This window comes from Neophocaena asiaeorientalis, unplaced genomic scaffold (genome assembly GCF_003031525.2).
Source record: "Neophocaena asiaeorientalis asiaeorientalis breed wild unplaced genomic scaffold, Neophocaena_asiaeorientalis_V1.1 scaffold123, whole genome shotgun sequence".
NCBI classification, from domain to species: Eukaryota; Metazoa; Chordata; class Mammalia; order Artiodactyla; family Phocoenidae; genus Neophocaena; species Neophocaena asiaeorientalis.
Genome location: NW_020173666.1, coordinates 5,462,805 through 5,474,470, shown reverse-complemented (window position 1 = coordinate 5,474,470; position 11,666 = coordinate 5,462,805). Strand labels below are relative to the sequence as shown.

Below are 11,666 nucleotides of genomic sequence, written 5' to 3'. Positions count from 1 at the left end.
ACTGATCCCATTGTTTTTATTATTCTCACACTCAGAAGTTGAATTCCTCTTTTTCTGTAATCCAAAAGCAGGCTCGGCACCAAAGAGAAGCCTGAGACATAATCTGTATCTGTTTCCAATTTCTGGGAGAGAGTGAATCACTGCATTTCTATTGCAACACAGTCTACTCCATTATTTTCCAGAGTTACTCAACTACACATTTTTGAACTTCCTGAATACCCCCAGGAGATGATAAAAAGGAAATCAAGAAAGATATTCCTTTTACATCTCCAGAGCCATTTACACATTTTACCTTATTTTTCTCCTAAGATATTTTAAAACTGTTTTGACTGTACCCTTATTCTCTGTGTATTTATAGAGATTAAGTTTTTTGCCCTGAGTTACAGGATACTAAGTGATGGAGCTGTGGTTTTTAACCCTGGTATTCTGAATTAATACATTCTATTGGTTCATAGAAGTTGTTTAAAAAGTAAAAGTCATAATTTTCTTTGTTTTTATATGTTTATAGAGATTATTACAAAGTGTTCTGTTCAATTGAGTTTCTAAGAACATGATCTGCCTTGAGAGAAATGAAGAAACAGGAAATTGTGGGAGATCTTTGCCTCTTTCTCCACCCCAACTGTAGCCAGAGGGGCCCCAGGACAAAGAGGCCGTCCCTGCTTTCTGCTCCCCCAGCTAACTGATTCCAATAACCTGAAAGCATGCAGAGACATCTGTGTCCAAGGATGTTAAATTAGTTGTAAATCAGTGTTTGATTTGTATTCTGATAAAAATTCTGGAAATAAAAGATTAAAATAAACATCCAAAATATTTAAAAATACTCTGCGATTTCAAAAATATAGGACATCTGTGATAAATATTGCAGGAAGAATTCAATGGCGGAGGTAGAAATCCTTTTGAGAGTCTATTTAGGGATGATTTCATATTCAGTAACACAGCTAAGTAGGTAATGTTTTGTAGTAAGCCTGCATTTTTTGTTTTTTGATTTTTTTAAGACTTTTTTTGAGGTTTGTTTTTAAAGAAACTGCATACCTCATTAGAGACAAACAGTAATTTAAATACCATGCAGTTTCTGTATGTACAAAACCTAGGCCATAGAGATCCAGTTTAATTTGTATTCTATTTACACTGTCTTCCTCATACAGCTGTTGTCTGTTAAAGCAGAACACAGGAGAGTGCTCTGATACAAAGACAAGCTATGTACAGACACCTGGGAAGCAAAAGCCTGCATTTTTATTTGTCTTCTTTGAACTTTTAAGACTTTTTTAGGAACGGAAGGGGCCTCCATGTGGAAGCAGAAGCAGATTGCGGGATGTCTTTTCTCCGCCTTCATTGGGCTTCCAGTGTTGGGGAGTGCATTTACTTCTTTTGAGTCAAGCTTCACAATATTTGAGTCCCTAGAACACAGGAGCTGCACTTTATCATCTTCTACCGCATTTGGTGGCAAAATTATGGGCAACTTCATAATCTATATGTATTAACTATATTTTCTTATTTTCTGTATTCTGGATGCTCTGTTGTCTGGGGCCTGGCTGACCCAAGAGAGACTCCCAGGGCTAAGCTAATGTCTAGAGTTAGTAAACTGCTCCCCTGTGAGCCTGCCTTTCACATGTAAACCAACCAATCCAGAGCTTATACTCCAGATCACCTCCACTATCAGGCTTTTATTAAACTGCAGGAGGCAATATTTCTCTGCCCTAATCATCCCAGGGCCACGTACCAGAAAACTAGAGATAGCCTCCAACCCCCAGAGCCCACTGAAATTATTCAAACCAGCCAGTGCTAATCCTGCTTACGCTCCCTTGTCTTGCCTTCTCCAAAGAAACCACAGTAAAGACTTCTGTCTATGCTTTCCTCTTCCTCCTTCTGCCTCCTGACCCACCCTGGTGCTTTCCTGTGTGGTCCTTCATGGCATGGTGTGTCCCCCCTCCTCTTGGGATCTGTTGTCCTCACCACGTGTGAATAATACTAAAACCCACATTTCAAAACATTATACCAATATCTACTGAAAAGGTCATGCTAAAATAATCACAATAAAGAAAGAGCAGTTAGTCATGGAAGCAACCTAAATGCTCATTGACAGATAAATGGATAAAGAAGATGTGGTGCATATATACAATGGAATATTACTCAGCCATAAAAAGGAACGAAACTGGGTCATTTGTAGAGACATGGATGGACCTAGAGACTGTCATACAGAGTGAAGTAAGTCAGAAAAAGAAAAACAAATATTGTATAGTAACGCATATATGTGGAATCTAGAAAAATGGTACAGATGAACTGGTTTGCAAGGCAGAAATAGAGACACAGATGTAGAGAACAAATGTATGGACACAAAGGGGGAAAAGCAGTGGTGGGTGGGAATGGTGGTGTGATGAATTGGGAGATTGGGATTGACATGTATACACTGATGTGTATAAAATTGATGCCTAATGAGGACCTGCTGTATAAAAAAATAAAATTAAATTAAAAAAAATAAAATGGCAAAAAAAAAAGAAAAGAAAGAGCAATTAAAGTCTTTGACAAGGACAGGCAGACGAAGAAGCAGGTGAAGATTGCTCCCAGAGAGGGCGGAATGTCCTGCTTTCCAGCCAATCAAAATGTTCTCAAAAGCCCCTGGATCTAAGCCCCTGCTATAGTAAGTTTAAGATTTTTATATGAGTGGGGTTGGATAGGAGTGGAAGCTTACTATCTCAGGGGACTCAATATTTAGAGATAATCACGGAAAATATAACCATAAAATCATAAAATATGTTAAGTGGTATATATGTAAAATTTAATATTTAGGACTGTTTATCTTTTGAATCACTTAAGTAAAAGTTGAAAAATGGTAAATCTTTTTTCTGTATACACACTTTTTTTAGAGCAACTTAAGGTTTAAAGAACAATTGAGGAGAAATTATGGGGAGTTCCTATATACCCTCTCCTCCATCTCCCAGTTTCCCCTATTATTAACATATTGAATTAGTCTGACACATTTGTTACAACTGATAAACCAATATTCATACACTATTATTAACTAAAGTCCACAGTTTATAATAGGGTTCACTCTTATTCAGGGTTTGGCAAATACATAATAGCCACCATTATAGCATCATACAAAATAGTTTCACTGCCCTAAAAATGCCTGTGTTTCAACTACTCATCTCTCCCTCATTCTGCCAGAAATTTGGCAACCACTGATCTTTATACTGTTTGCATAATTTTCCTTTATCAGAAAAGGAATAGTTGTCATATAGTTGGAATTACACAGTATGTAGCTTTTTCACACTGGCTTCTTTCACTTACCAATATGTATTTAAGGTCTGCCATGTCTTTTCATGGCTTGCTAGCTCATTTCTTTTGATCTTTAAATAATATTCCATTGCATGGTTGTTTATTCCAGCTTGTTAAACCAGTTTGTTTATTCATTCACCTATTAAAAAAATGTCTCAGTTGCTCCTGAATTTTGGCAGGTATGAATTAAGCTGCTATAAACATTTGTGTGCAGGTTTTTGTGTGGACATAAGACTCAACTTATTTGGGTAAATACCTAGGTGAGTGATTGCTTGAATTCATGGTAAAGTAATGTTTTGCTTTGTAAGAAAATGCCAAACTGTCTTCCAAAGTGGCCGTACTATTTTACATTTCCATCAACAATTGCATTGTTATTTTAATTTGCATTTCTTTAATTAATCGCCAATATTCATTCATCAGTAAATAATTATTCACCTATTATGTGGCAGGCTGTCATAGGCACTAAGGATAGAGCAGTAAACAAAACAGACAAAATTGGCTCTCCCTCTGGAGTTGACATTCTAGTAACAACATACAAATATAAACAAATTCCTAACTAGCATGTTAGATGGTAAAAAGCACTATGTAGAAAAGTAAAAGTGTATGTATGTGGGGTTAACTTTTTTTTTTTTGGCTGCACCACGAGGCATGTGGGATCTAGCTCCCCCGATCAGGGATCGAACCCGTGCCCCCTGCAGTGGAAGTGCAGAGTCTTAACCACTGGACCATCAGGGAAGTCCTAGGTTAGCTTTAATTATAGTGGTCAGGGAAGGGCTCACTGAGAGGTGACATATGAGCAAGGGACCTAAAGGAGGTGAAAGAGAGCTATGCAAATAGCTGGAGAAAGAGGGTTCCAACCAGATGGGACAGCAATGCAAAGGGCCTCAGGCAGAACCCCTCACCCCATCCCCTGCCCCATAGTGTTCAAAGAATAGCAAAGGCTAGTGTGACCTCATGGGACTAAGAGTGAAGACAGGAACAGGGGTGGCAGAATGTCATGTAAGGCCTTGTAGACTATAGAAACTTTGGTTTTTAGTCAGAAATGAAGTTATTGGAGGTTATAAGTGTGTATAAAATGGCATGAAAAAGAGTGGTCAGCTTGACCAGGAGAGTTTGGGGAATAAACTTTTCATGGAAACCCTCAAAGGAAGACAAAAGTAGTTTCATAAGTCTTCTAAGTTAGAGTGTCGATGAAAAAATTAATTAATAGTCAACCTATAAAAGAAATGGAAAATTTTATTTGAGCCAACCTGAGGATTATAACCTGGGAGATAGTCTCTCAGAGAGCTCTGAGAACTGTTCTGAAGAGGTAAAGGCGGAGGCCAGTATATACGTGATTTTGGTGAAGGAGTACATGAAATCCATCACCTTAGTAGGTTACTGCTATTCGAGAGAAACAAATATCTTAGTTAATGGTTCTAGTGCTTTTCTAAGTGTGAGAAGATGCAAGAAACCGGGTTCATGAAATTTTCTCCTGAAAATATCTAACCGAGGGCCAGTTCTGTCAGTTTTCCCAAAGCACAAAGTGCCTCATCCTGACCTTCGCCCTGAATTCCTTTCAAGGTGTATTAGAGGCCAGTGACTGCAGTGGCCGATGACTTGATTCTTGTAGAGCTGGATGGTGGGCAACATTTTTTAATTTTACAATCCTTTCCCTTTAGGTCTTAATTTCAACCAAGTTTTGCGAGGCATATCATGACCAATCTATCCCGGGGTGCTAGGAATGCTCATTTCCAGGTCAAGCGAGGATTTCGTTGATAGGCCACTCAATGTGCTATGACTGTACTAGACCCTGTTAACAGTAGCCCAAAGCCTCTAGACCACCTGTCTTACTAGTCCGTTATGGTCCAGGAAATGTTCCCTATTGTTGCTTCTTCTCACATTTAGAGTTACACTATTACAATCATTGATCTTGAACTTCTCTGTCTTGCCTTAAAATTGTTTTCTCTTATTTCATCAAGATTACTGATAAAACCAGTAGAGATACAGGCTGAAGCCTACCATCTTTAGCTTGTTGCACTAAGGACCCACCCACCATCTGCTGCTGTAACAGGTATAGTCTTTTCCCTAGACGCAATTAGCCAGGAAAGAACTGCCTGTTAACCATCTTTCTGGGTAGCAAATTCTGCCTTTAAGGCCTAAAGTTTCTGATTCTGGGAGATAAAAAGAGACCAACTAGGAAACTCCGAGTGGTTGTTACACAAAGCACGGAGCTGATCTCCCTGTGCTTTGTGGCTGCTTCCCACTAGCTATCTATTTTACATTTGGTAGTGTCTATATGTCCATGCCGCTCTCTCACTTCGTCCCAGCTTACCCTTCCCCCTCCCTGTGTCCTCTAATCCATTCTCTACGTCTGAGTCGTTATTCCTGTCCTGCCCCTAGGTTCTTCAGAACCTTTTTTTTTTTTTTTTAGATTCCATATATATGTGTTAGCATACGGTATTTGTTTTTCTCTTTCTAACTTACTTCACTGTGTATGACAGACTCTAGGTCCATCCACCTCACTACACATAACTCCATTTCGTTCCTTTTTATGACTAATATTCCATTGTATGTATGTGCCACATCTTCTCTATCCATTCATCTGTTGATGGACACTTAGGTTGCTTCCATGTCTTGGCTATTGTAAATTGTGCTGCAATGAACATTGTGGTACATGACTCTCTTTGAATTATGGTTTTCTCAGGGCATATGCCCAGGAGTGGTATTGCTGGGTGGTGTGGTAACTCTATTTTTAGTTTTTTAAGAAACCTCCGTGCTGTTCTCCGTAGTGGCTGTATCAGTTTACATTCCCACTAACAGTGCAAGAGCGCCCCATTTTTGAGATGGAGCACAAAAGGGTCACAAACCCTTCACAGAAGCCCCTTTGAGTGACAGGTTTCCGCGCCAGTCGCCAAGGGCTAAGAACGATTTTCAAAAGGGCCGCGCCATGGGCAGGACCCAGGGCACCGCCCGACAGCCGGGGGAGGCGGGGCACCGACCAGATCCGCCCAAAGGAGCCTCCCGGAAGGGGGCGTTGTCGTCGGAGGGATGATGTAAAAGGCGTCGCGCCGAGGGTGACGCCTGGCGTAGTTGACGTCGGGCTGAGCCTGTCACCCCCGGGGCTTGTTGCAGAGGAGGAGCGGGCGCCATGGCTGTTCTGCTGGAGACCACCTTGGGCGATGTCGTCATCGACTTGTACACGGAGGAGCGGCCGCGCGGTGAGGCCCGGGCCCCGCTCACCTCTCCGCCGGGCCGCTATCTGCCTTCCCCACTTTGCCTTTTCTGCCAGGTTGCCGTGGACTGGTTGGAGCTTCTGGGCTGATGGTGCCCGCGACTGCGCTGTTTTATTAGCGGGCCTTGGTTGAAAAGTTTTTTTGAGGAGCAGCCCTTCTCCGCATCTAGTGCTGGGTCCGGGTGGCGGGTGCTTGTGGTTATTAAATGCGTGTGTGTGTGTGTGTGTGTGTGTGTGTGTGTGTGTAATGCAGCATATACAATGCCCATAGCTTTTGCGGCTTTACTGCTTTTCACTAGTCAGAGGAACGCAAGCAGTATTCCTTCGTGTGTAATCAGTATATCCTGATGAAAGCAGGGAGGATGGGCTTGGAGCCGTGAGTGTGGGCCTCCCTCGTGGTTGGAGGAAGGGCTGTCCAGAGGTGTGCACCCAACCTTAGCAAACACTCATTGATCGCCCACTATGCGAGACTTTGTGCCAAGCCGTAGAATGGGCCTCTTACCCTTGAGGGTCTAATTTTCCATTGGTGGAAATAGGCGCCGCAACCCATTTAATTTCTTAAGCGTTGTAGTGGAAGAATGTGTAAGTTGCCATGGAAACCAGAGGAGGGTGTAATTTTGGCAGGGGGCGGGGAGAAGCAAAGCTAGCAAAGAATTCAGAGCCCTTGAACTAGCTCTTTGAAAAATGAGTGGGAGCGAGGGTTTTCTTGTTTGCTTGGAATTTAATGGAAATAGCAAGTAGATCCGCGTGGCTTGACAGTGGAATGGCCGACTGCGAGTCTGGTTGTATACGTTTTTAGGTTAGGTCAGGTCGTGAATAGCCTTGAGCCCAGAGTCTTTGAAGGGATTAAGAGCAGGATGGAGGCATGGCAGACTTCTTGTTTTAGGACGATAATAAGTAGCAGTGTGGAGAATGTTTCAGAGTGGGGAGAAGCTGGAGACCAGGAGAGTTTAGTTACAAGCAGGGTCCTGCCCCCATGGAATGCAGTCTATGAAAGAAGATGAAACAAGCTGCAATATGGTACCATGAGTGCCTTCTGACGTGCTGCACTTTATCCCACGCTCACTTATCGCCACCCCTCAACACAGCCATACCTCTATGCCTTTCTCATACTGTTGCCGCTACCCCACATTTCTCTCCGCTGTTGTCTTTTTGGCAAAGTTCCTGCTTATTATTCAATTTCAGATCAAGCATGATCTCTTCTGTGAAACTCTCCAGTGTCCCTAAGTAGAGTTCGATTGGTTTCTTGTGTTCTGTCTCAGGTCCTTTATAAATCACAGTACATATTTTGTTATACATTTACCTATTTTCCTGGAATTAATTTGCAAGTCCTGGGCTCCTCTCAAGAATGTAAACTCTAAGAGAATAGGGACTGTGTCTTAATTATCTCTATATCCTGAGCACCTACTGCAGTGCCTGACACTTTGAGGGCATACACCAAAGGTTCATTATATTGAGTAATGCAAATATATGTGTTGTATTAGGATTCTTTGTGCAAGTGATAGAAACTCAACACAAACTGGCTTAAAGAAAACAGTTGATTGCCTCATGTTACTGGGGTAAGCTTTAAAGATGGCAGGACCAGGGGGTACACAGGATTTTATAGGGAATTGTATTTTTCATCTCTTGGATTTGCTTTCCTTTGAGTTTGACACTCTCCATGTGGAGCAGCACCTGGCAAGTTTGTGGGCCTTTTTCCGTAGAACTATGAGAGAATAAAGGGGAGGTAGGGTTATCTCACCTAATTAACACGGACAAAATGGACAAGCAATGTTTCTGAAAAGATAGCTTGGGACACTAAAAACATAAGTCCACCCTATTTGTATGTATTTATAAGCATGTGATTGGGTATCTACTTCTATATGTAACTACTTATCAATTTATAGTAAATATATCCAGACTTATTTTTCATTTTTCCTCCCTCCTTCTCTCCCTTCTTTTTCTTTTTTTTTTGCGGTACGCGGGCCTCTCACTGTTGTGGCCTCTCCCATTGTGGACGCGCAGGCTCCGGACGCGCAGGCTCAGCGGCCGTGGCTCACGGGCCCAGCCGCTCCGTGACATGTGGGATCTAACCGGACCGGGGCACGAACCCGTGTCCCCTGCATCGGCAGGCGGATTCTCAACCACTGCGCCACAAGGGAAGCCCTCTTTTTCTTAAACCTTTTTATTATAGAAAACTTGAAACATACACAGAAGTAGAATCATGTAAATGAACCCTCATGTACTGATGATCAGCTTCTGCTTAACAGTTGTGAAATGTTTCATTTATAGCCCCACTCCACTGGATGTTTAAATTTTTTTTTTTTTTTTTTCCGCACCCCTCGGCTTGGGGGATCTTAGTTCCCCCGCCAGGGATGGAACCCGCACCCCCTGCATTGGAAGTGCAGACAGAGCCTTAACCACTGGACCACCAGGGAAGTCTCTCTTAAATATCTTTTAATCTGTAGGTTCTCCCCCACCCCATTTTAAAATTAAGACTTTATTTTTTTAAAGCACTTTAAGGTTCATAGCAAAACTGAGGTGAAGGTACAGAGATTTCCCATATTCCCCCTACACCCAGTGCATAGGCCTCTGCCATTGTCGTACCTCCCACCAGAATGGTACATTTGTGATACATTTGTAATGTTTCAACCATGTAACATTGTACATACTTTACATTTGTTACTACAGTGGTACATTTGATGAACCTGTATTGACACATCATTATCACCCAAAGTCCATTATTTATGTTAGGGTACACTCTTGTTGGTGTGCATTCTGTGGCTTTGGACAAATGTATAGTGACATGTATCCACCATTACAGTATCATACAGAGTAATTTCACTGCCCTAAAAATCCTCTGTGCTCTGCCTGTTCATTCCCCTCCCCCGCATCTCCTGGCAACCACTTATCTTTTATTGTGTCCATAGTTTTGCTTTTTCCAGAATGTTATACAGATGGAACCATACGGTATGTAGCCTTTTCAGATTGACTTCTTTCACTGAGTAATGCATTTTAGGTTCCCCCGTCTTGTCATGGCTTGGTATCTCAGTTCTTTTTGCCTTGAATAATATTTCATTGTCTGGTTGTACCACAGATTATTTATCCATTCACTTACTGAAGGACATCTTGATTGCTTTCAAATTTTGGCAGTTATGAATAAAGCTGCTATAAACATCCGTGTGCAAGTTTTTGCATAGACCTGTTTCCAGATGCGTTGGGTAAATGCAAAGGAACATGATTGCTGGATTGTATGATAAGAGTGTGTTTAGTCTAGTCTTGTAAGAAGGTCCTTATATTATATTGGTTGATACATCTCTTAAATATCTTTTAATCTGTAAGTTCCCCCCGCCCCCCTTTTTTCCCTGAAAAATTTTTGAGAAAGAATCTGGGTCATTGATAGATTTTTCTCATTTTGGATTTGACTGATTTTATCCCTGTTGTATCTTTTAATATATTCTTCTATCCCTTCTATTTCTCATGAATTGCTCCTTAGATCCAGAGCCTTAATCAGATTCAGGTTTAATGTTTTTGGCAAGAATATTTCATATCAGGTAGTCTGTACTTCCAGCTGCATCACGTTCAGGAGGCACTTGATGTCTGGTTGGACCTTTTTGTGATGTTAAGATTGGTTAGTGGTTCAGGCCTGTCTACCTGATACATCTGTTAACAGTGTTCCCATTAGCTTTTCACCTAAAGATTTTGGCAACCATTGTTGATCACTACTTAGATTCATTATTTTGTTTTCTAGTTAAAGGACTACTCCTATATGTTTAACAGTAACTCCAGGAATATATTTTTTTTTCTAGAAAAATGATCAAAAGCCTGATATTCAAGAACCTCCAATAACTTGGCTCCATCTTACCTCTCCAGCTTTTTAATCCTCTATTCCTCTGTGTCACTGGAGAAGTTATAGAAGTTAGACTGGTCTCCTGGACCCTCCCCAAAACATTTAAATTCCCGCTTCCAGGGTATTTCATAATGTCTTCCCAGCTTGAAATGCCCACTCTCTACTCTCTGCCAATCCAGTTCTTTTAATGCTCCCTTAAGCCTCCAGGAGGTCTTCTCATTTCCCCAGCCAGAAACAATCTCTTTTCAACTTGTGTGGCATATTTAAAAGCACTTTTAAACTTTGTACCATTTAAGTGCACAGATGGTATTATCAGGTGTGCCCACTATTGTAACTATTTGTGTTCAGGTGAAAGGACCCTAGCTTAGTATAAGCTCCTTGAGGGCAGGGACCGCCTCATATGTCTTTCTGACTGTTTGGTTTCTAGCTTAGTGCCTCGAGAAGTTGTTAGCATGTTTCTCTACAACTAGACTGAAAACTTGTTAAGGGTAGAAATCGAGATTTAATGGCATTTGACCTAACAACAGTGACAGGTACTTAGAAGATTCTCAGTCAGTGTTTATTGGATAAATGAGTGAATTTATTTAAAAAACATGGTACATGATAAGTATATGGATTTTTGTGAAGGGCTGTTTAATCATTGTGAAAAAAATGGTCCCAGATATTTTGTTTTCTCTAATATAAATAATCTGTACCCATTTTCAGATACTCTGCTAGATCCTTTGCAGTCATAGTGTCCTCTTCATTTTTTCTTTCCCTTACAAAATCAATTCATCAACAAATGATTGCTTGTCCCAGATAAGTTTCAGGTTTCTATACAGTTCAGATGCCCAAGAAATCCAAAGAAAAAGAGAATAAAATGATAATTTAAAACATATTGCCTTTTTCTAGGATTACTACCTTTTTCAGTGGCTTTGGACATTTGACCATTTGGGGAAGTTTTTGTATGGTAACTTAGAAATTAAACTATACTAACTGTGCTTTTACTTGGTTAAAAATACATTTGTGAACTACTGTGATACATTTACTATTTATTTTCTTTCAGCTTGCTTGAATTTCCTGAAGTTGTGCAAAATAAAATATTACAATTATTGCCTTATTCACAATGTACAGGTGAGTTGGTGGATATTAGTCATGTTCTTTGTTATTGGAACTATCTAGCAAGCTCTCTGAATTAACAAAGTATCCTATATATTATAGAGGGATTTTATCATACAGACTGGTGATCCTACAGGGACTGGCCGTGGAGGAGAGTCAGTTTTTGGGTAAGTTCTTTTATTTTCAAACGAGTAAAAATAGAATTGCCTCGGGCTTTCCCGGTGGCGCAGTGGTTGAGAGTCCGCCTGC

At 40.9% G+C, this 11,666-nt stretch overlaps 1 protein-coding gene across 1 annotated transcript in view; it reads left to right on the top strand.

The window, feature by feature from the left end:
• Positions 1–6,338: 6,338 nt before the first annotated feature.
• PPIL4 (peptidylprolyl isomerase like 4) overlaps positions 6,339–11,666 on the top strand; it is a 33,760-nt gene continuing 28,432 nt past the window's right edge. The window contains exons 1-3 of the mRNA XM_024747901.1: positions 6,339–6,476; positions 11,365–11,432; positions 11,520–11,584. Coding sequence (XP_024603669.1) covers positions 6,407–6,476; positions 11,365–11,432; positions 11,520–11,584 — 203 coding nt within the window. The 5' untranslated portion in view covers positions 6,339–6,406. The remainder of the gene's footprint in view (positions 6,477–11,364; positions 11,433–11,519; positions 11,585–11,666) is intronic.